Consider the following 24,790-nt stretch of genomic DNA (forward strand, 5'->3'; position numbering starts at 1 on the left):
AACAGTAGTTACCTTGGAACAACAGATGCTAGATCTAGTTATTTGGTTTGCATGATTATGGTTGGAAAATGGAAATACAGTGATCTTATTGAATATCAAATTTCTGGTAAAATTTTTGTTGGAGTCTAAACTCTCTAGGCCCAATGTACAAATTTAATATTATTGATTAAGTACAAATTAACTTCCTAGGACAGGATTAAATTCCAAGACGGTGCTGTTGCACAACTAAAACAGAAGCTGTAGATGGAAACTCAGGCGATATTAATAAGCTGCCCACTGGCCCCAGGTCTTGGCAGTTGATCCTTCCACTCACGGCAGAAGCCAGCACTCCATCTGGATTTCGACCCACAAGAAACAAATTGCACCGACTAAATTCTCGAGCTTTGGCAATTATATCTGCTGTGTCTGAAACCAACCTTTCCTCATATTGGACTGAGCCATTACCAGGAATCTTCTGCTGGAACTCAACAAGGAACTCATCTACTCCATCATCTTTCTTTTCAACAGTAATTGTAAACGTCTCTTCAGCTGGCATATCCTCAATAATGAAGTGAACAACTACCAGTTTGATACCCGGGTGCTCAGCCATGCGAGCACCATAGGCCAGTGCTTCATGGTCATCTGGTCCCCCAAAGTAGATGACAGTGATAGTTGAAGAAAATTGGCTTGCAGCTATATGAGTATTACCACCAAGTCCACGGTCAACAAGGATCCCAACTGAGCAAGGCGCGTGCTCAAGAACCCTCTGGTTGATCAAACGGAAGTCAGCACGCGTGGTCTCCAATGTACCATCCAACCTTTGATGCTTGTGGTATGGGAGAATCACCATTGCTACTTGTTTGTTCTCAGCACTTGTACAGATATCCTCATGCATTCCAGTCATGGAAGATATAGCTTTCATTGGTCGGATGCTGACATTGCTCAGCTGTTGAAAACTCTCAAATGCAACAACCACATGGTCTTTATCAGACTGGTTTAGCTTGCTCGAAAATGGTAACCCATTTCTCCTTGCCTTGTGGACCATGAGAATAGCCGACGTCCTTTCAGAGAGCTCCATGAGGTGCATCGCATAGACACGCATACCTTCCCGCCTCTCAGTCCCACGGGAGGCCTCAATGAGATTTATCATTGTTGGGATGTTCCTTGAGCTGTGAAAACAAGCTAAAATCCTAAACTGGGTATTTGTATCTTTCCTCTGTATCTTTCTATGCTTGTAATCAACTTTGTTGGCCATTTTAGCCGGATTATATACTGCCATGACGAGGGGTGTGGTGATGAAAGTCGTGAAAAGAGCCATGAGTACCATGATTGCAAATGTCTGATCATTCAACACCTGTAATAGAGATGGAAGAGAAATGCTATCTTGTCATATGGCACAAAAGAAAAAAAATTAAGAATATAGAATAAAGGTTGGCAAGTATTTATTCCGTTCTTTGGGCATGGGTAAAATAAACAAAAAAGACTGTCCTAATGCAAGACAGTCCCTGTGAAAAGGAAATGACCATAATCGTCATCATATGCAAATTTGGGGAAGAAATAATTAAATTGTTGAGAGAAAAACAACACACATTGGTGAAATTACCAAGTAGAATCTATCAAATGATCACGTGTAAAAAACCCAAACATTGAAGTATACCTTTCTCTCTTTTCCAATGTTGAGAACAATGAGTTCCACCAACCCTTTAGTATTCATGAGAAACCCCAAGGCCAGAGACTCGCGAAAAGGTATTTTGCAAGCGAGAGAGACCATTACAGTCCCAAAAATCTTGCCAACACATGCTGTACCTATTACCATGACCAAGAGTCCCCACGACTGCACACCTTGAATGGTGGTTACATCAGTTTTCAAACCGCTTGAAGCAAAGTATAGAGGGAGGAAGAGACCAGATACCAAATCCTCCACCTTCTCCACTAGAGCACCAGCAAATGGCCCTTCTTTTGGGACAAGAATACCAACCACAAAGGCCCCAAAGAGTGCATGGATACCGATAGCATCTGTGACAAAGCCAGCAGCGAGCACAAGAGCTAAAGAGGCACAAATATACGTCTCATTCACGGGTTCACCCTCAGGGCAACGCTTGGCCATCCATGAGAAGATTGGACGGAAAAGGAATATGGCAACAGCTACAAACACGGACCCAGCAATGAGAACGTAAACAGAGATAGCAGGGGAACGTCCAGAGCCACTGAGAGCAATGGCGAGTGCAAGCAGGATCCATGCAACCACATCATTTACAGCAGCCGCCGACATGGCCATTCTACCAACATCAGTAGTTAAAAGTTTCAACTCAGCTAATATACGAGCTAAAACGGGGAAAGCTGTAATAGAAAGAGCTACGCCCATGAAGACAAGAAATGGAGCTTGGTCGACACCCATGGAAATAGTTTTCCGGAGAGCAAACGAATCTCCCATTCCTAAAGCAAATGGTACGCTGATCCCTGCAATAGCAATCGCAAGGGCTTTCTTTCCAGTTTGACGTAAGGACTTTGGGTCTAATTCTACGCCGACCAGGAAGAGAAACAAGAGAAGACCAATGTTGGCTAAAGTATCCAGCACTGTGAGGCTCTTGGCAGGAAAAACATGATGAAGATAAGATTTATTGCGACCCAGAGCTGATGGTCCTAGCAATACACCTCCCTGGAATAAGTAAATAAAACATCTAACATTAAAAAAAGAATGCATTCCATATAGGTGAAAGTATTTTATTATGTAAATTCCACCAAATCATACAATTTTAACAGCAAATAGAGATATATGACGATCCTACATGTATCATGCTTTAAAGAACCACCAATGCACTATTATTCAAGTTTCACTTAGCTAATGACTCTAGGAAAACACATCTAATTTAATTGCACATTTGTCAGCCTAGTAATTTTTTATCTTGATTCTTAAAAATTGTCACTCAGTAGAAACCAAAGTAATGTAAAACCAACAGAAAATACTTACGATAATCTCGGCGATCACACGAGGCTGTCTCATAGGCTTTAGAAGAAAAGCAAGAGTGCGAGACACGAAAACTACAAGACATATTTGCAAAATGATAAGAGGGAGTGAAAAATTAAGAGGATTATCCCCTTGAAATACTCCATTAGATGTCGCCTTCATTGGTAATGGACATGGCTGTCCTGTAACATTCGTCGCCATTGCACCACACCAAGAGTCACAAGTATTAAACTCCTATTCTTTCAATGCAATACCCCTGTTCAAAAGAAACAACCATCAAATATCATCCAAAATTTCAAGTTCCAAGTGTTGTAGAATGAGATGAAGTCTCTTTTCTGTTGTGCAAGTTCACATATGTGTCGTATTTATAGCGGGAACGAAAGAACTCAGTATTTGACTTGGACTTGTTTAAAGTAGTTTTGTTAACATACTCCTCCGAAGTTAATTACTTGACAGAATTCACGTCATGTATTTATGTATTAACCGTGGATCTCTAACACTAATTTCTTGAGATTTGGAATTTCATACACGTTGAACTAACTTTTCTTAGATGTAGACACGTTATTGGTTCCTCCAAAAGAAATTTCGAGCCACACACGTCCTCATCTTTTCCACAAAAAGAAGAAGTTACAATTGTTACAAAAACTTTAAAATTTCCAATTTTACTAGTTTGTCTCTCATAAAAGAAATAAAAAAAAAAATGTAAAATAAAATAAACCAATAATTGTGTGTATTAACTATTCTTTACTGAATTGGCATGTATTCTAAATTTCTAATACTCATCCTATTAGGAATTCCTATTTTGACTAGTAATTTCTGTATATAAACTATAAAGTGAGAAAAACTTAAAAACTACGAGCAAAAGGTCACAGGGCAGCCAAAGCGGTAGTTCAAAACAAAAAGGTACGCCATGGTTTTTTTTTTCCAGCCATGCACATTGTATTAACCAAGTCGACCTGTTTCGTTATCATCATTAATTCATAGAATAGTCAAGTCTTATTTTTTCCTAGATTTCTAATTCCCTTAATTGTCCCAATTTATAATTCAGTTATGAAGTCTAGGTAAATTTGCATATTGTTAAGCAGCAACCGTTCAAGAACTTGCACCTTGAAAATTAAGTATTGTGAGATTTGACACCTCATAATTGTAATTGCGATTTAGATATTTTAGTTTAAGCTAATACCCTATTTTGTTCATAAACAGGCGAGTTTTTTAAATTTAGAGAAGGTGCATACATGGACATTGCTACAAAGAGGTCACCGAGAGCAGTTCCTCCTGCATACACTCCTTCCTTAGTCTTCACTCACGGAAAGCATTATCGTGATCAGACTTTCTGCACTATATCCGATGGATGTTACCACATTAGAAGCATACCTGAGATGCGTCGAATGAGAAGTATTGCGTCATGTTATGGTTGGCTAATTTTGAATAGTTATTACTCATCAAATGAATGTTATCTTTTCAATCCCATCTCATTAGAAAAATTCTTCTACCACCCTTAATGCATGGTATCAATATGGGTCTTTTAACACATCCGCCAAGTGATCCCAATTGTGTTGTACTTCTCGCTAGCACTAACACAAACTCGTGTATCTTTTGTCGGATTGGTGATAAAAATGGATGGAACATATTTTAGTATTTAAAACGGTAAATTCAAACCAGCTCCTAAACATGTTGTAAGTTGCAAAGGAAAGATATACCTATTCTTTTCTAAAGGTATGGCTGCAGTTGATGTTCACGATGCATTTCTTTCCCTAAAGCTACATGATGTGAAAGATCCGAAGCTTTCTTTGCCATACGTTGCATGCAGTTCATCTTTCATGGTTGAGTCATGTGGAGAGATCTTTAAAGTATCTAGGATTCACCTCGAGTATCAGCCAAAATTATTCTGACACTAGAAGTTTTCAAATTAGATTTGTCTAAAATGGATTGGGTGAAGGTGGAGAGCTTAGGTGACCGGGTCTTCTTGTTAGGTGAGAGTTGTACATCACTTTCTTCAACTGAATTAGGAGTGAAAGGAAACTGCATATATTTCCACTTTTTAGAGGTTGTACAAGGTTGTTCAAATTTGACATGGATGATGGAACTATAACAATTACCTTACCATGTGGAAGAAAATTCAGTTATTGGGAAGGACCGTTTTGGGTGGTGCCAAATTGCGAACCACAGGTAATTTGTCTATCAGTCTATCACTTTATCTTTCTTTGCTTTCAAATATAAGTTAGTTTTATATTTTCTTTTTACACACTATTATATCTGTCTTCTGTGGTGTTGTTCTTTGTCATGTATACTTTTCCTTTGATTTGTAGTTTGAAATTTAGGCATGAGACGCCCAGAATTACAAACTTGGAATTCACGGCTTGACAAAAAATTAAAGGCTATTTATTTACCTTTTCTCCTTTGATTTGTAGAATGAATTAAGGCTTGATTAGGAGATGGCCACAATCATAGACTTGAAATTCATGGGATAGTCCCCATTTTCTAGCAAGGAAAGTACAATAAATATATGCTGTGTCTTTGGGATTGCGGAAAGCTCCACCATGTTTTTTTAGCAATCCCAAGTGGGACATTAACTCTTATTGCATACTGATATAATATAAGCCTATAAGGGGTCTCCCTAAAATGTTCAGCACCAATGTATAATATTCTATTTTTCATTAAACTACACACCATGTTTTCTGAGTAGGATTATATGGCCTGATAAATGTAGAAGATATTGTTCTAATCCCGGACAGCATATTTTGTAGGTCAAGAAAGAAGTCCCGAAGGTGGGGAACTACAAAACTGAAATTATAAAAGAGAGTTGGAATGACCTTCCACTGGAGCTTTTAGAGTTGGTCATATCATCTCTGTTTCTTGGTGATTGCATTAAATTTTATCTTACTTGCAAATCCTGGATATCCATCACGCCACCAATGCGATCAAACCCGCCTCTTACACAGTGTGAATCTAGGTGTCAACACATACCATGGTTGATGTCCTTGCCAAAGAACAAGAGCGCTGAATGCATATTCTATCATCCTATATACGGTGATACCTACACCATGAACATACCAGAACTAGCAGGTGCAGTTATCCGCGATGCAAGATATGGCTGGCTGTTAATGTCACATGGAAAAACTTCTATTTCCTTTGTCAATCCGATAACTCTGGATACTATAAAACTTCCCGATATTCCAGGTTTGTGGTATTGCTTTCAGGGGATCTCCTTCTCGGCTCCGCCAACTTCCCCTGATTGTATAGTATTTGGACACACAAGATCTAATGGAAAATATGTCAACGTTTCAGTCTATCATACAGGCGAAGATGATTGGTGGGAATATTGCATTGTCAATGAAGTGCCTATCGAGTTCTTAACTGCTAACTGCAACCCAGTTTTCTGCGACGGCGTTTTCTACTGTTTAGGCAAAGATGGAAAGTTGGGCTGCTTCCTGTTAGAAAAATGATTTGCTCAAATCCATTTAAATATGAATGAGTAGTTTGTCTCCCAAGTTACCCCACTTAAGATGAAATGGGTTTTTTGAAACAATGACGTAATGTGAGAAAACCTTTTCAAATGATGCATTTGTTTGAAACTTGATTGCATTATGCGAAAAGGTCGCGACCTTTCAAAATGTGCACCGGTTTGAAACAAAGGTATCATGCATCATAAAAAGGTGCAACCTTTTGAAATAAATAAATCGGTTCAAAAAATGTCTATATATCTTGAAATGGTGTGTCCTTTCAAACATGTGACTTTTCAAAGAGTTGCTTACTTTTTCCCAAGAGTCACCGGCTGTTGTTTTGAAAAGGCACCACTCACCTATAAATAAATGGATGAATTTGGAGAGAAAGATACACCGGATCACACGTAGTTCTCGATCTTTCTCTTCTCCCTCTGTTCTTAGTCAAATACTATGTTGTGTTCATTTGAGTCTATAGAATTGAAGTGCTAGCTTTCTATAAGGAAATCCGTTCTATCTTGGGAGATAGTTTCCCATCAACCTTCAAGCACCGTGAGGGGGAAAATCTGTCTTAAGGACATAGTGTATCTACACTAGGCTCGGATTTAATTAAGAAGTACAAGACACTTACAAGACAAAAGGTTTGTATAGTTTGGTAATTGGTAAAGAGTAAGTACAATTAAGTTGTATATTCCTAACACTTTCATTCAAAGGAGGAAGATGTATATGAATGGAGGGTTCTCCCAGTACCAGCAATTATTTCATGGTCACCATCAATGTTACATTCAGTCCTTCAGAGTTCCGAGTGGCAGTTCCTAGTGGAGTACAATGGTGAAATCCTATCAGTCTCTGTAGGTTTTGTAGGTCAGCACGTTAGAGTCTACAAGTTGGATCAATCAAAGATGCGTTGGGTTGGTGTAACGAGTTTGGGTGACAAGGTGTTGTTTCTTAGTCATATTGCATCTATTTTGGTACCTGCAGGATTGAAAGGAAAAGAGAATACGATCTATTTCCCAAGGTTCCATGGAAAAGATAACGTGTTCTACTCGTTATCGTCGGGCAATTACCATTGTTTTGGGAGCAAACATTCTCGTCAAGATTGGATAGATACATCTGGAAACTTGGAATCAACTTGGATTCAATGTAAGAAGTAAAATTTGAGTGGCCTATTCAGTTTGACGTTTATGTACTGTTTCTTATGAACGTTTTTTGTGTTTGAAAGCAAGATATATTACAGTTACATTGCCATTTATACAACACTAAACTTCCATGATTCCATCCCCTATTTTGCTATTAGATGTAATTTTCTTTCTTCCTCTTCAATAGGGGTGGAATTTGAGCCGAGCAGCCTGAGCTCGTTCATTTAATAAATGAGCCAAGCTTGAGCCTATATTATAGCTTGTGTAACAAACGAGCTTGATGAAGCACAGCTAGATAAGCTCAATTAGTATCACCATAGTGTAAAATAACCAAGCTACTCGGGCTCGGCTCGCTAAAAGCTTAGCTTGGGCTCGTTCATATATTATATGAGCCAAGCTTGAGCTGTTTTCAAAGCTCGCTTAATAAACAAGCCGAGCTTGAGCCTTGATTAGCTCAAATTCCACCCTTACTCTTGAAGCACATATGCTTGGTAGTTAAGAGATATTTAACTTGTTAGAGTGAACACCAAAACCTGAAGGTTGTAGTTCAAAACCGGCTTGTCACCTAATTCTGCCAACGCATATCATGAAGAGAAGATAACAATGTGATAGTAAAAAAGCTTTTAGGTTGCTGCCTCAGGTAAATATTGTTGTAAAAGTTGTGTCGAAGGACACCATATCCTCACATCGCAGTTCTGTATTTCCAACAATATGGTATCCTTTGAACGGACATGGTTCCGAGTTTTATTGACTGAATTCACTAGTATCAAACTACTTTAGTGTCAATTCATTTGAATTTCCATTCATGATTTCGAGTTGGAAGTGGTCGACCTTTGAACGGACATGGTTTCGAGTTTGGATAAAGAAAATTTTCGCTTGATTGATCATCTGGTTTCGAGTTTGCTGGCTAAACTCACTAATCTCGAACTACTTGTTAGTGATCTATACCCCTTCACGAAAGCACATTAGCGATCCCAACATCCCCCATGACGCTTCATCATGCTGAAAACTGTTTGTTCTTGTTTGTTCAAGTTCATAGTAATAAAGATGAAAAACTACACTAAAGACACTAGATTAACAACCTCAGTAACCAATAAACCTTTATATCAACAGCTATTTCGCACCTAGCTGCCGTAGCACATTTGAGCTTCTGAAGCATTCCTTATTGTGGTTTTAACTTTGAAAAATTGAAAGTACCCCATCGCACTTTGAAGAAAGAATTAGCTTATTTGCTCTAGAGTTAAAACGCAACATGTCATACCTTCATTTTCCAACAATAGTACATTTTGCCGTCTTTTGCAGCTTCTTCTTTATGTCGTAAGTGCTACATTCTACATTTCAGACAACCCAGGAAAGTTCTGGTCAAGAAAAATCTTCCAGCAACATTCGAAATGCAGAAAGCGTCTAACTAAAACCACTTCGTATAAGAAAGATCGTCCATCATGTCCAAAGCGCGGTAGCTAGACTTAGACTCACTTCCCACAGACTGGACACCATCCACTCTATCGACTGCAAAAACTGAGCATCGACTGCAAGAGGTTGGTTGGTCACGATAGCCGAAGATTGGTACCTATGAATTAAGCTCTATTAGGTTAGCGGCTGTGGAGATATACTATTGAGGAGGGCTCTTTGTGGCGAGAGGTGATTACTGCAGAGTATGGTGTAACAGTGACCATAGTTAGTCGCCAACTCCCAACTTCCAGGAATATGGGTGTATCTTTTGGGGAGGAGACAAGTCCTTCGCTAAAGTTCCAAAACCATGAACTCACTTATCACTCCTTTTGCTCCAAACTCTAGGTAGTTTCCAATACTAAGACTCGCATCGCACACTCTAGCTAGCTTTCTATTCATTTTAAGGTAGTGTACGACTAGTTCTTTTCGCAAAGATTGGTGGTCCCTCAAACTACCATCTGCCAGGCTTCCATGAGAGCTTTCCATATCATAAATGTCTAAACCAGATCCACAAAATGACTCCTGATTGAAACTCTCTAGACATAATTGTCTTGCGGACCTGACTGCACTTTACCTCTCAGAAGGAGAACCTGGCTGATCCTTCTCCATTCTCACAGTTTCACGGCTGATATAATCTAGATACTTTACAAATACTAGAAATAACATGCGAGTAGGACACATCCTTCAGGTCTCGCACAAAGATAATAGTACGATCGCCTCCTTATTCAAAATGACTAAATGGGTCAGAGGACATTCTTGCTCCAACAATATCCATCTAAAGGCAATGTAAGTCAGTCCTTTAACAGGGTCAAGAGATTCTTCATCTTGCTCTGACAATATTCCTCCTCATATATACACTAATTACATGTCCATAAAAGTATGTTTGAAATTATTGACGTAGGTCTTCTTGAGTACTTGGTTGAACTTTTCCGCATACCTCCTCAAAGGGATGAGAAGATGATCCTTTTCCCTTGTCACAGTCTCATGGTTGATGTAATCTTGATACTCTATAAACACTATAAGTATCCTGCGAGAAGGGAACATCCTTCAGGGTCAATAGCCTGATTCCCACCGCATTCATGATAACTAATTAGGTCCAAAGACTTCATCTTGCGCCGATGATATCCATATAAAGGCAATGGAAGACAGTCCTTTGACAGGCCTAGAGATTCAATATTTGGTAAACGATAACCCTCTTGTTAAATACACTAACGTATATATCCATAAGTATATTTGAAATTCTTAGGGCGCCGAATAAACTACTAGTATTTTTACCCAGAGACCCCTGTAACACTTCTTCCAAAATTGGATACACTAACATATATATATCCATAAGTATATTTGAAATTCTTCGGGCGCCAGAATAAAAACTACTAGTATTTTTTACCCCACCCCTGTAACACTTCTTTGACAATTGGATACAGTCAAACATGGTAAAGATGCTTCTTTGATATGATATGGACTCCTGCTAGTGCATATATACAACTTCAAGGTTCTAAGTTCTTTTTCAAATTTGAAATCAAACAAAGCACAATACAGGGTGGATGCATAAGATATGGAGAGCTAAGATCTCTTTGGGTGTTTGTTATGACTCGAGATAATGATAGAGCATAGACCCTGGAGGTCTTATGGCCATATATATATATACAGTTAGAATGTGGTTGTATTTATAGTCCAGAAATTTGTTTGCTACTTGTTTATTGAAATCACAACAATAAAAAATCTATAGTTTCTGACATTTTCCATCACTTTTTTGGTGTATTCCAGTAAAATTGTGTTCAATACATGAGGTATATTACATGACGAATTCTTCAACACCCAAAGTTTTGTTCAGTGGCTCTATTTATTTTCTTTATTCTGTGGGTGGTGCCGTAAGATTTTATGGATTGAAATGTAGTGGTGGAAACAACTGATGTTGAATATGCTAGGGCCTAGAGGGGTCAACCTCTTATATGGTTGCCAAATACCTTTACCCCTGACTGTTGTAAAATTTCCCACAAAGGGAATCAGTTGATTTTGGGACTAGGTACATTTGAACTACCCAAGTCCACTCCCCAACCACAGGCAACATAATGCTAGCAGCCAACATATTAACACAGTTAATAAATTGTGTTAAACATTGTCAAAAACTGATATAGATATCATGCATTCCTGCCATTTCACTACACAAGGCTGTCATCTAGAGTGGTTCCACGTGTATTTTGTAAGGTACGAGTCCTTAGGCACAGAGCGAAAAGCAAGCCTCAAATTACACACCAGATTTTCAAAAACAAAATAAAGACTTGGTACTAACTACTAATACTAACACAGCACATGGTTAAAGTAGGTCAAGCCGTCAAGGTACACCAAAACACGAGCATACAAAAGCACTGGGAATAAAATAGAGTAGCAGCTATCAGCTATACAGTTCAATTGAAATACAAACAAACTACCAACATATGGACAATAAGTAATAAACTAACCTGATAGACAAAGTTACACCGATCTGTAACGAAACCTTTTCATCCAACAAACCACAGTAGATTCATTACCTCCTTCAAGTTACTGGAAGCATAAGTGTTGTCCAGAAACTGTAAAAAAGAAAATCAATGAATGCAAAAATCTCCTAAAAAATAAACAATATCTCAATTTCATATTAGAATGACTTGACTAAATTATTGAGTCAGTATATTGTTTTGTGTGTATGACTCTAGGGTTGGTTCAGATTTTACAGAGGCTTCCACTGGTGTTTTTATGTTATTCGCTATTTTTTTTTTCAATATTTCATTTCAATATCATTTGTAAAGTTTTATGTTTGGATAGAAAAAAATTGATATACATATACAAAAATCGACTGCAAAAATTGAGCTTGTACAAATAACGATGCAAAGGCCACATTAACAGTTAGTTGCATCCCACTTAATTGTGCTAAGCTCCAGATTCCATCCTATGCGGTCAGCATTTTATACTCCATCTGACTTTAAAGTTGAAACTACCACTAATAAGCAAATATAAAAACTGAAACCAATACTCCACACTCATCTAAAGAAAGGCCAAACGAGTACCTTGGAGCCGATTAATAAATAAAAAAACCCCATGGCAACTATGTGTTGGTAACTTGGTATCAGATAACTTCAGCAATTCAGCAAAAAAAAAATATGAATTGAATACAGGCACAAGATTTAAAATAATACTTTAGTTACGGTGTTAATTAACTCAGTATAAATGAAATCAGTACTTGTACTTATGAAGGAACTCAAATTACTAAATGAGCACTTAGCAGAGCAGTTCACAATTGAGTAAAACCGTAGGACATGGTCTGAATCGGCAGAAAAGTAGCATTAAGTACTGAACTTCTGAACTACGCCAAACTCATGATCTTGTTCCACAGAATAAAATTCTAGCCAAATTTAACAGCCTCAGTCCATAAGAAAAAAACTTAGCCAAACAGTATGTAAAAAAATAAATTTAGATTGCAAGTTTCTTTTGCTCGATAACACCCCTCATAAGCTATTCTCATACACAATCACATTCACATCGTTCGTCAATATTACTCACTGCAATGTTTTGTCAATTCAGTCTACTCATCCTAATGCATGGACAGATAAATCTAACACTTTTTATCCCTTCCCATCTACTCAAGAGCTTCAGCTAAATAGATTCAAGGCTGTTAACATGTGACACGACTTTGTGCTCCTCATTGATCCGCATTCCCTAGCGTCTTCATGCGCCGGATCTTAGCATATCATACACAAACAAGAAGAATCATGGTAATAATCACAGATAATCAATTTTCCACTGAGCAACAAATAATTATTATAGAACTCCTACCTTAGTAGTTACAACTCTATTTAATAAAACTCAATTAATCATATTCTGAAGCTAAAGTTTCCTAGGACCAAGAGAGCACACAACAGGGAAACAGAGGGAAATAACATTTGTCAGCAGGGATAATAATTGCAGCGCCAAAGTTGTTTCAACATGAAATCACCAGTTGATGGATCAACCTTAAGTAGATGCATACCAGCTTGACATCTGGGCAGACCAAAAAAAAACCCCAAGAATATTAATTCCACCAGTAGCGCTAGAATAAACTTGGGAGTAATTGCAAGAATGGAAGAAAAACGCAATGCTCCTCCTTGAGTATTCTTTTCCTTTTATAACCTCCCTACTGACACTATAATAAGAGAAGAATGATTATCATTAATTTTTGCCTTTTGCATTTTGACCTCATCTACAGTGTAATACAACCTTGTTGATCGCATGTAAGGTGTGTTGCACGGTTCTGAGGTTGATTAAACACCATTAGATTCTCGGCCCACAAGAAGTCCCCTTAGAGACTTGCATAACCATTATTTTTTTGTTATAGCTGAATAGGGATTATCCATAACAAGAATGCAAAGAAAGTGACCACACCAGCTTGGAATACCCTTACATGACTGAATGCAGTTTCAAGGGACCACATGTGAACTTTGAAGAAAAGTGCAACGACTTAACTATTTGCATCCAAGGCCAAATCTCTTCTAGAGTAATATAATTCCCAGTAAAATTCTCGAATTGAAAACACACAAACATACACCTCCACAAAGACCACAATGGGATGAATGGTTGGAAATTTAAACTAACTTTCCCAGCTGTTGTCGTTTGTAGTTGCTATGAATGTACCTAGATATGTGAATATGCTGACCGTCATTTTTGGGTATCAGGGGGATAGCAAGTAGCGTAACTACAGGGAGAGAATGTAAACCATAGACTGCTGGTTACTGTCGAAGCATGACTTATGATACCCAAACCACTAATATATGCAAATGACAAGTCCGGAGATGGTGAGAAGTTATGACAAACCTGTAATGTTCCAACAAAATCACCATGCTAGAATCACAGCCTCGGGAGACAGCCGGTCTTTTTGGCTGAGAGCTCAGCCTGGATGCGTCAATAGAAACCAACAACAGCTAAAATGGTGTGGAAGCATCATCTCTCAAGTTCATGAAACCAGGTTGAATACGACATATTTGACATTCAACATCCCCATCTTGCTCGGTTATCACATTTCTTTTCTCATTTCCTACACTTCCCTGCATGTAAGCACATCAAAATCAGATCAATTGAGCGATACACATATTGATATATGCTGTGGTAATCAACCATATCTGTCCTTATAGATTACAAAAATAATTTGGTTACGATTAACGATGAGAAGTATTTATTCATACATGTGCCGGCCTCGATCTTCTCCTCACTGACGAAACCCATATTGCTCCTTACATAACCATGGCTACCACAGTCTTGATAGCGGCTCTCGAAAGCGAACTAGAATTCAACAGTCAGCACTGACCCAAGGTTATAGTTGTTAAATGTGGTTTCAGCAGCCAGACGGTCCTCCACAAACTCCCGATACCAGCGAGGAAGCCAAACCACAGGCTTGTGCGCTACAATCCTGTATGACAATACAAAAAATTGTTCAGTAGAACGGAAAAAACTACAGCTTGAAACAGTCATACATTGAAATTTAAAAACGGTGCTCAACAGATTTAGGATCCATTGGTATGGCAGCAATGATACGCTTTCAGCAAAATATTCATCATAGGGTGAAAGAACATTTAGATAATACGATAAAAGGCAAACAAATACATCAGGCAGGACAGGCTGGTAACGAGCGTGACAAAGATCACATTTTACATACTGGAAAGGGTGTAGGGTTCTCCTTAACGGGCTTCCGATGTGAAAGTAATCCAACAACTAGCAGAGTATTGTGGGCATTTTATCAGAAAAAATTTACTCAAACCAAACTTCCAATTACACTTCAAACCGATAAGAGATAAATAATGATACATTCTAAGATTGATAGACACCAATCTGTAACAAACACATACCACTTCCAGAAACTACAAGTGAACATAATGCTACATTCATAGAAATAATGAAATTAGCAATTCTGCTGAAATATTAGTATTGATGGTGAAAGGCCTCAATGCAAACAGAGAGGTCTCCAGTGCATTTCGTTTTAATATGGAACAAGATAACCTCCCTATACAACTTTACTTCTAGTATATTACAATGATTTCATCAAATGTCGTTGTGCGAAATGACAAATTATAGATTTAGAGATCCACATATTAACAAAAATAAGCAAGCAACTGAACCGAGTTGAAATATGGTTACCTCCTCGTGTTCCAGAATATGAGCAAGAGGTAAGATGACCTGATCAATCAGCAAGTATTGCACAAGTTCAAGCTTTCAGGGATGCAGAAGCGTAAACATCAACTCCAGTATTGGTCCCACTCAGAACGGTGCTCCCTCAGAAATCAAACAAACTATGCAGATGTGACATCCTACAAGCTCACATACGGGTAGGAAAGCATAAAGCTAAGGTGATGTGGGATATGTGTATAAGAGTGTGTAGTGTGGCAAGAAGAGTGAAGTGCCCTCACATAACATCAGAGGAAAAAAAAAAGTAAAAACGCATCATCCATCCTCCATCACATTTGAAATATGAATGAAACGGGATTTTGCAAATTTGGCCAGTAAACCCTATGGTTTTACGATAGACATCAAAGCCATTTTAAAACCTACAAACAGGCTCGTTTAATTCACTTAACCATTTCTGTCGCTGTTTGTTTAACCTACTTCCCTTTAATTAGCCAAAGACTGAAAAATCTTTTGACAATTACGTATAACATAACGAATTTTCAAAAGAGTAGTACCATGGGGATGCACATTAGCATGAGCAAATATACCATTTATACAGAAAGACTACCATTTATACCATCTTTGTCTAAGAATAACAAGGACAGCTTGGGTCTCAGGGCTGTACCTGTAGCAGCATTGAAACTTTCACAGACAATACTCCGCCTCTTATATTCCAAGAGTTGACCAATAAGTTTGTTAGGGGAAGAGATTATGGCAACCGTATCATCTTCCACTATCGCAACCCAGACCATTAACAGTGTAAACGAAGCCCCTGCATTTTTGCATTAAAAGGAAAGCAAAAACAGAACACTATAAAGTAAAAAGTAAAAAACATATGCAATTTAGTGATGGTGGCTCCAGCTTCACATTGGCTTACTAAATATCCGCAATACATTAGCTTGACGACGTTCATCATACTGAATATCTCCACTCATCTCTTGTGCAATCTTCTTTATGCATCGCAAAACCTACATATAAAGATCATCAGATTATTAATCTAATACTGTAACTAAAATGAGCATGTGTACGCAACTTGTACAAAATTCTCCCTCTATACTGCATGCATTGAGTACAATGTGTATCCCCTAGCTGTACCATAAAAAGTGTCCCTTCAGAACATAAAGGACTTTGTGTATGTGCTTACTTGCAGACCCATTTGGAGCACAAATCAGTGGGTCATCCATAAGTGGGTCATTTTACAAAAATAACGATATTTTAAACACCATTTTACACAAAGACCGAGATTTTGCACCCTGAAAATCCCTAAACTTTTGTTATAAATAGAAAACATCCCCAATTGGGTTCTTGCTTGCTACAACAAACAACAGAAAAATAAAAATAGAAGAAGAGTAACTGCAAGCAAAATCAAGATGGTATTCAAGAATATCTTCACCCAAAAAGGTAAAATACTAGTATTAATCTGTCTAATTTCATTTCAGTTATCAACTCTTTATTTCTTATTTCATTTCCTTACATTGTCAAGGTCAAAGAAATATGAAAAAAGAGATAGATTTTCCATGCAAAAAGTGTTCTCTCATGTTTGATCACCTTACTGAGTTGGCCGAACATGATAAAATATGTGAAAGTTGAAAGCTAGAAAGGAAAAGGAAGAGGAGGAGAAGAAAAGAAAGAAGAAAAATAAGAAGCTTGGAGAAAAGAAACCACGGGACAAGTATTCGGGGAAACCGAAAAAAGGAGGAAAGAAATAAGGTAAGAAGAAGAAGAAAGAAGGTAAGTGATGAATTAATTTGGAGAGTGACAGACTTTTTATGTTTGATATGTGGATTTGGTTGAGAGATTTATTGGTGGTTATGTGAATTTGTCTAGTTAAATTTGTTGATGGATTATTTGGATGATTTTGTTGGTGGATTAATATGCCTAAATTTGTTGAAGGATTAATATGGTTAAATTTTCTGATGGATTAATCTGTGGTTTAAATTGCTCCATTTAGTTATTTTGGTTGTTTATCCTGTTTAAATGTGTATTGTGGGGTTGGTTGTTTGTTTAAAATATGTTTTGTGCTTCTTCTTATAGAGACATCAGGTAGCTAGGGATATTAGATTAGGAAGCTAGAGGATTGCTACGGTTGACAGAAAGATCATCAAAGTAGTGTTAACTGTTAAGTTACTCATAGAGACCGTGATATTTATTTATTCAGGTTCTTAGTTATTGCAAAACTAATTCTTGGGTTCATGGAGTTGTAACTATGTCAATTGATTTTTTTTCTTAGGCTTTTAGTGTAGAAGAAACCCTTTAGGCACAATGTGTAAGAGTGTCTGACACGGATTTTTTAAAAATAAGACGGATTTATTTGAGAATATAAAGTGTCCAAGTTACATTAGGTTCTTTTGGATTCAATAAAAGTCCCACTGAAAGTTCTCATTGGAAGACACATTTTAAGTGATTACATGGTTAAAGAAAAAGAAAACACTGGAGCTTAAGCCTTTGGCAGCGCCATTTTAAGCATCACGACTTCACAAGTATTATAAGAAGGTTTTGAGGTGCAATGAGGCTTAAGCCTCTGAGCAGCACGGGTTGACCCCACCCCAGACGCCCATACAAATAATTCTTTTGATTTTTGTTATTGGCTTTCTTTCATACAATGTTCCGTCGCATAACTTTCATACAATCTTTCTGTCAACCGTAGCAATCCTCTAGCTTCCTAATCTAATATCCCTAGCTACCTGATGTCTCTATAAGAAGAAGCACAAAACATATTTTAAACAAACAAACAACCCCACAATACACATTTAAACAGGATAAACAACCAAAATAACTAAATAACAGGATAAACAACCAAAATAACTAAATGGAGCAATTTAAACCACAGATTAATCCATCAGAAAATTTAACCATATTAATCCTTCAACAAATTAATCCATCAACAAAATCATCCAAATAATCCATCAACAAATTTAACTAGACAAATTCACATAACCACCAATAAATCTCTCAACCAAATCCACATATCAAACATAAAAAGTCTGTCACTCTCCAAATTAATTCATCACTTACCTTCTTTCTTCTTCTTCTTACCTTATTTCTTTCCTCCTTTTTTCGGTTTCCCCGAATACTTGTCCCGTGGTTTCTTTTCTCCAAGCTTCTTATTTTTCTTCTTTCTTTTCTTCTCCTCCTCTTCCTTTTCCTTTCTAGCTTTCAACTTTCACATATTTTATCATGTTCGGCCAACTCAGTAAGGTGATCAAACATGAGAGAACACTTTTTGCATGGAAAATCTATATCTTTTTTCATATTTCTTTGACCTTGACAATGTAAGGAAATGAAATAAGAAATAAAGAGTTGATAACTGAAATGAAATTAGACAGATTAATACTAGTATTTTACCTTTTTGGGTGAAGATATTCTTGAATACCATCTTGATTTTGCTTGCAGTTACTCTTCTTCTATTTTTCCTTTCTGTTGTTTGGTGTAGCAAGCAAGAACCCAATTGGGGGATGTTTTCTATTTATAACAAAAGTTTAGGGATTTTCAGGGTGCAAAATCTCGGTCTTTGTGTAAAATGGTGTTTAAAATATCGTTATTTTTGTAAAATGACCCACTTATGGATGACCCACTGATTTGTGCTCCAAATGGGTCTGCAAGTAAGCACATACACAAAGTCCTTTATGTTCTGAAGGGACACTTTTTATGGTACAGCTAGGGGATACACATTGTACTCAATGCATGCAGTATAGAGGGAGAATTTTGTACAAGTTGCTTACACATGCTCATTTTAGTTACAGTATTAGATTAATAATCTGATTGATCTTTATATGTAGGTTTTGCGATGCATAAAGAAGATTGCACAAGAGATGAGTGGAGATATTCAGTATGATGAACGTCGTCAAGCTACTGTATTGCGGATATTTAGTAAGCCAATGTGAAGCTGGAGCCACCATCACTAAATTGCATATGTTTTTTACTTTTTACTTTATAGTGTTCTGTTTTTGCTTTCCTTTTAATGCAAAAATGCAGGGGCTTCGTTGACACTGTTAATGGTCTGGGTTGCGATAGTGGAAGATGATACAGTTGCCATAATCTCTTCCCCTAACAAACTTATTGGTCAACTCTTGGAATATAAGAGGCAGAGTATTGTCTGTGAAAGTTTCAATGCTGCTACAGGTACAGCCCTGAGACCCAAGCTGTCCTTGTTATTCTTAGACAAAGATGGTATAAATGGTAGTCTTTCTGTATAAATGGTATATTTGCTCATGCTAATGTGCATGCCCATGGTACTACTCTTTTGAAAATTCGTTATGTTATACATAATTGTCAAAAGATTTTTCAGTCTTTGGCTAATTAAAGGGGAGTAGGTTAAACAAACAGCGACAGAAATTGTTAAGTGAATTAAACAAGCCTGTTTGTAGGTTTTAAAATGGCTTTGATGTCTATCGTAAAACCATAGGGTTTACTGGCCAAATTTCCAAAATCCCGTTTCATTCATATTTCAAATGTGATGGAGGATGGATGATGCGTTTTTACTTTTTTTTTTCCTCTGATGTTATGTGAGGGCACTTCACTCTTCTTGCCACACTACACTCTTATACACGTCTCCCACATCACCTTCGCTTTATGCTTTCCTACCCGTATGTGAGCTTGTAGGATGTCACATCTGCATAGTTTGTTTGATTTCTGAGGGAGCACCGTTCTGAGTGGGACCAATACTGGAGTTGATGTTTACGCTTCTGCATCCCTGAAAGCTTGAACTTGTGCAATACTTGCTGATTGATCAGGTCATCTTACCTCTTGCTCATATTCTGGAACACGAGGAGGTAACCATATTTCAACTCGGTTCAGTTGCTTGCTTATTTTTGTTAATATGTGGATCTCTAAATCTATAATTTGTCATTTCACAAGAATCGACATTTGATGAAATCATTGTAATATACTAGAAGTAAAGTTGTATAGGGAGGTTATCTTGTTCCATATTAAAACGAAATGCACTGGAGACCTCTCTGTTTGCATTGAGGCCTTTCACCATCAATACTAATATTTCAGCAGAATTGCTAATTTCATTATTTCTATGAATGTAGCATTATGTTCACTTGTAGTTTCTGGAAGTGGTATGTGTTTGTTACAGATTGACACTGATAATTTTTAAAGTGTGGTTTGTCCATGTAACATGGCTTTGTTCCTTTTGGAGGTTCATTGTAATCATTTGCTCTCTCCCACTCTTTCTTTTAAATTCTTCAACAAAGAAATTTGCTCTTTCCCACTCCTTCATCTAATTTCCTTCACCACGCTCAATCTCCTAACAAACAATTTAGGTGGTTGCATCTGGATGCATGAACTTAAAAACGCTCTATTGATATCCTTATCCTCATGAGGGTCAAACTAAGGAAAAAAGAAAAAGTTGTTTAGACGGACGATGGTCATGATATCCGAAGATTGGTACCTATTAATCAAGATCTTTTAGGTCGGTAGTTGTGGAGATAAACTACTGAGGGCTCTTTGTAACAAGAGGTGATTATTGTAAACTATGGTCACAATGACCATAGTTGATGGCCAAACCTCACCTCCCAATCACATGGGTTTATATTTTGGGTAGGAGATAAACCCTTCGTTGAATAGCTCCATTTAGCCTTTCAAGAATCTTCAAAAACTAATTCCGAGTCCATACACATCTGGAACATGTTTGGCTCTTCAGACCACTTCCATTTTAAAACCACAAACTCGCTTAGGCTGAGAGTTTACATGCTCTCCATATAATCTTGCTCCAAAATCAATCAAGGTATTTATTTCCACTGCTCAAAGGCCAAGATTTCGGTCAAAGTTAGATTGAGTGGCTGGTGTATATATGGTGTATATGGTCTATTGAGTCTACGATTTTGGTTTGATGGTTATCATGGTCTAAGGCCCTAAGCTAGTTGAACAAAATCACTAAACTCAAGGTATGTATTGCAAAGCAAGACTAAACTTCAATTCGCTAATAAACCTTGATGCTTGTTGCAAATCTAACCTAATAAGGTAATTGTGTGAAGCCAAACTTCAAAATTCAGTGGAATACTCATCAGTTGAGCATTAACCTTGTCGCCAATTATGGTATTGTGTTTTAACGAAAAAAATAAAAAAATAAAATAAAATTATGGTATTATGAGAATAAGACTTGATCATAATCAATGGGTAAGTATCAACTACATACCATCGGTTTCATTTTTATCTATGTTCTAACAGAAGGTTTTCCCACACACAATACGAGAATGTTGAATTTAATCCCAAAATGCTGAAGCACCAGACTTCTAAGCAACACACTTCTCTCTTCTCATGAGGAGTTTGCATGAATTCAAATAACTTTTCTAGTTGGTTCAGACAACCAATCAAGAAAAGTTTTCACAAAGTTTGTCTTTTGAAGGACAACTAATAAACATTCTTGTTTGTTGAGTGGTCCTTGCACGAAGCCAATCTATAAAATTAAGTAGTATACTCGTCTACCATGCGATAACCTTGTCAACAATTATGGTATAGTGTGAATCAATAGGTAAGTATCTACCACGCATCATTTATTTCATGTTCTAACAGGAAGTTTCCCTACGTACGAGAAAGTTAAATTTCATCATACCGTGTTGAAGCACTAGTCTTCAACTTACTTGTAGGCAACATACTTCACTTTTTTCTCAACAAGAATTTTAAAAAATCAAATAAATAACTTCTGACAACCGATCAAGGATATCTTCTATGTGAAGTTCGCCATTAAAAGAGGGCAGCTCCATCTTCATTTTAAGTTCACTCCCATTTTTCTCCATATTCCATAATATTCATCTATATCGCTGATTCCTCAAAACTTCTGCCAAATTCTCCAATTCTTCATCACTATAATCATTGTCATATGTTGCACCACATTATCATTCATTCTTCTCTGCGAACTCCAAGATCAACACTCTTTTGCAATAGTCACAAATCCAGTGTTTTAACAATATCTAATAGCTGCCCAATTCCAATTGTTTTAACAAGATCTAGTAGCTTATCATAACTAATTTCTTAAATCTTTCTGACAATAACTAAATTCGGGAAGAAGTCATTCTTATTCAACACTAGTCTCCTAATTTTAAAAAGAGTCGCCCCAAGTCAAATGAAGGGAATTTTTTTTAATCACAACAGTGCTGATAAAGGTCTTTGACATTCAAGCTCTTAGATATGGATCCGCTGGAAAATCAAATACATATGCATGGTCATCGATCTATTTCAGAATAGTAAATATACCAATCTTTGTCTACAACGGTGTTGTTCTGAGTTGCTATCACTTCTCTATTTCTTTATGAAGTCATACAATCTTTTCAACCATATGATAAACAAAATCAATGAGTCTTGGATCTTTAGTCAAACTAACCAAATCAATGTGTTTTCGTACTGCGGTACACTAATCGGAATGGAGACTTCACTGTGGAGCAATTAACAACATTGTTATAACTTATAAGTGAACTCAACTTGAGCAAGTGCTAAATCTTATTGCTTTGGTTTCCCTCTTGAAATTGACTGTAATAAGTTCTCCAAGGACCTACTCACTACCTCATTTTGACATCTTTTTGCGATGATATGTACTATATTTGAGACTGGTGCAAATCTCTTCCACTATTGTCAAAAGTGACTCAAAAACTTAGTATCTCAGTCAAAAGCACTAGACTTTGAAACGCCATGTAAACAGACAACGTCTCTAGAAGTATGAAGAACAAGTGTGCAAACGTGGGAAGCTTCTAAAGTCTTTATGCAGAGAATGAAATGAGTTATTTGAGAAAATCTATCAACCGCCACATAAATAGAATCCCTGATGAGTCCTTGGATGGCCTAGCACAAACTCCGTGGAAACGTCTGCCAAAGGGCCATCTGGAATTGAAGGTGATGTCAATTTGCAAAATCCCTTCGCAAATTGGCAAGTGTAACATCATTATACTTTCTCTTCTTGTTCAAACTCATCATCATCCAATTCAGGTTCTTCATTATGAGTGGTGAACATTATCTGGGCTCTTCGGGGACAACAGTTTCATCAAGCCCTGGCTGTCCACGTCTATCAATTATCATTGAGTCATTGTACGTTGGAGAATATGAATTAGTAGAAGTGTTTGTTGATTTTGAAGTACTAGCGACCAATGTAAATTTGGTTGGAAGATTGGGCTAGGTTGGGTTGGTGTAGTAGAGGATTTATGCATGGGTGTTTTTCCTAGTCATTGATGGAACGTAGTGGTGTTCTTAGTAGTAGGTTCAAGCTCAGATTGAGTGGGTGACTTGTATGGTCTGTTAAGGCCAGGATTTCAATCAAACTTGGATTGAACGGGTGTTGCATATGTTCAATTAAGGCTAGGACCTCTCTATCATGGCTTCAGCCCTTAAAACTAGTCGAACAACCTCACTCAAGGTATGTCTACAAGGTGATTCAATAAGGAATATTGAACTGCAGTCCCACTAATAAGCCATGACACTTGCTGCAAATTTGACTCAGTAAGGTCTGAAGCCAATTTATGAAATTCAGTAGTAAACTCATCCACCATGTGATAACCTTTGTCGATAATTATGATATTGTGAATATCTACCACGCAATACTTCCCTTTTCATCCATGATCAAAATGATGGTTTACCTACACGAGTAAGAGAATCTTGAAATTAATCCCACCAAGCCGAAGCCGTCAACTTGTAGGCTACATTTTCGCTTTTTTCTCACATGAATTTCCATAAATTATGAACTTTTGTACTCCCAATGAAGGATTTCTTTTTTCATGTGAAGTTGGCAATTAAAACAGAGTAGCTCCATGCTCACTTTTGAAATCCCACCCCTTCTCTCCATAATAATCATCTCACCGTTCCCCAATACTAAATTTTTTTTCATATGTTGCAGTCTTTCAGTACTACTAACTCCAAGATTGACACCAATTTAAGGTAATCGCAAATCCGTCGTTGTCAGGTTGGTTAAACTTACCACTAAAGCCTAAATTTGACCGCTCAACCACGTCAAGAATTCTACAAGAGCCACGTCAGAAGTATCCCCCATCACCATTAGAAGCCACTAGACCAAGAGAAACTTAGGCTCTAAATACCACTTAGCATATTGTAAGTGTTTAATTGAAGACCATGTATTTCAATTCAACAGTCACCCTTGCAGCCACAAGGATTGGCGTGAGAATATCAAGAACAAACACAACAATTTTATGGAGACTTTTAATGATACTAGGGTAATCACCATACAATGAGATAAGTATTTTTATATACACTAATGTCTATAGCCATGTAGCTCTCACGATATCCTTTTTACATACACTAATGTCTATAGCCATATAAGTATTTTTAAATCATCAAGGACAAGCTAAATAAATTTCTAGTATTTTTAACCGAGAGAAGCCTGTAACACTTCTCCAACACTTCGAATTCGGTCAAATATGGTCAAAATGCTTCTTTGATATGAGATGGACTTTGGTTTATTAAACATATCCAACTTAAAGGTCCCCAACTAGGGCTGGAAATGGAGCGGGTTCAAGTCGGATTATCATTCAAAACTCTTTACTATATTTGGATCTATCCGGATTCGGGTCGGATTTCGGATATCCACATCCAAAAAATATACTATTTTAATGATTTTCATATATAAATGTAAGATATAAATTAATTTTTAGGTATCAAAATATAAATTTTGTTAAAATGATTCCGGTTTTCAG

The 24,790-nt window shown here is 37.2% G+C and overlaps 1 protein-coding gene and 1 long non-coding RNA gene across 4 annotated transcripts; one reads left to right on the forward strand and one right to left on the reverse strand.

The window, feature by feature from the left end:
* Positions 1 to 61: 61 nt before the first annotated feature.
* On the reverse strand, positions 62 to 16,117 carry LOC147478777 (cation/H(+) antiporter 18-like). Of its 2 annotated transcripts, XM_086584426.1 has the most exons (9): positions 16,027 to 16,117; positions 15,775 to 15,921; positions 15,123 to 15,292; positions 14,174 to 14,397; positions 13,806 to 14,035; positions 11,444 to 11,551; positions 2,951 to 3,203; positions 1,637 to 2,638; positions 62 to 1,333 (listed from the first exon to the last, which is right to left on the reverse strand). In XM_086584426.1, exons 7-9 carry the CDS (start codon positions 3,146 to 3,148, stop codon positions 197 to 199), a joined length of 2,337 nt encoding a protein of 778 aa, XP_086440552.1. In that variant the 5' UTR covers positions 3,149 to 3,203; positions 11,444 to 11,551; positions 13,806 to 14,035; positions 14,174 to 14,397; positions 15,123 to 15,292; positions 15,775 to 15,921; positions 16,027 to 16,117; the 3' UTR covers positions 62 to 196. The 2 variants fall into 2 exon arrangements, with proteins under 2 accessions (XP_086440552.1, XP_086440551.1); XM_086584425.1 differs by lacking the exons at positions 13,806 to 14,035; positions 14,174 to 14,397; positions 15,123 to 15,292; positions 15,775 to 15,921; positions 16,027 to 16,117 and adding exons at positions 11,836 to 11,938; positions 12,026 to 12,044.
* A 390-nt stretch (positions 16,118 to 16,507) lies between these two features.
* On the forward strand, positions 16,508 to 20,075 carry LOC147478778 (uncharacterized). 2 transcript variants are annotated; one of them, XR_015209052.1, is made up of 4 exons: positions 16,508 to 16,550; positions 18,929 to 19,019; positions 19,125 to 19,271; positions 19,752 to 20,075. It is a non-coding gene; the product is annotated as an uncharacterized LOC147478778 (long non-coding RNA). The 2 variants fall into 2 exon arrangements; XR_015209051.1 differs by lacking the exon at positions 16,508 to 16,550 and adding an exon at positions 18,630 to 18,751.
* Positions 20,076 to 24,790: the final 4,715 nt, after the last annotated feature.

The sequence above is a fragment of the Coptis chinensis genome, chromosome 9, assembly GCF_015680905.1.
Source record: "Coptis chinensis isolate HL-2020 chromosome 9, ASM1568090v1, whole genome shotgun sequence".
Lineage (NCBI taxonomy): Eukaryota > Viridiplantae > Streptophyta > Magnoliopsida > Ranunculales > Ranunculaceae > Coptis > Coptis chinensis.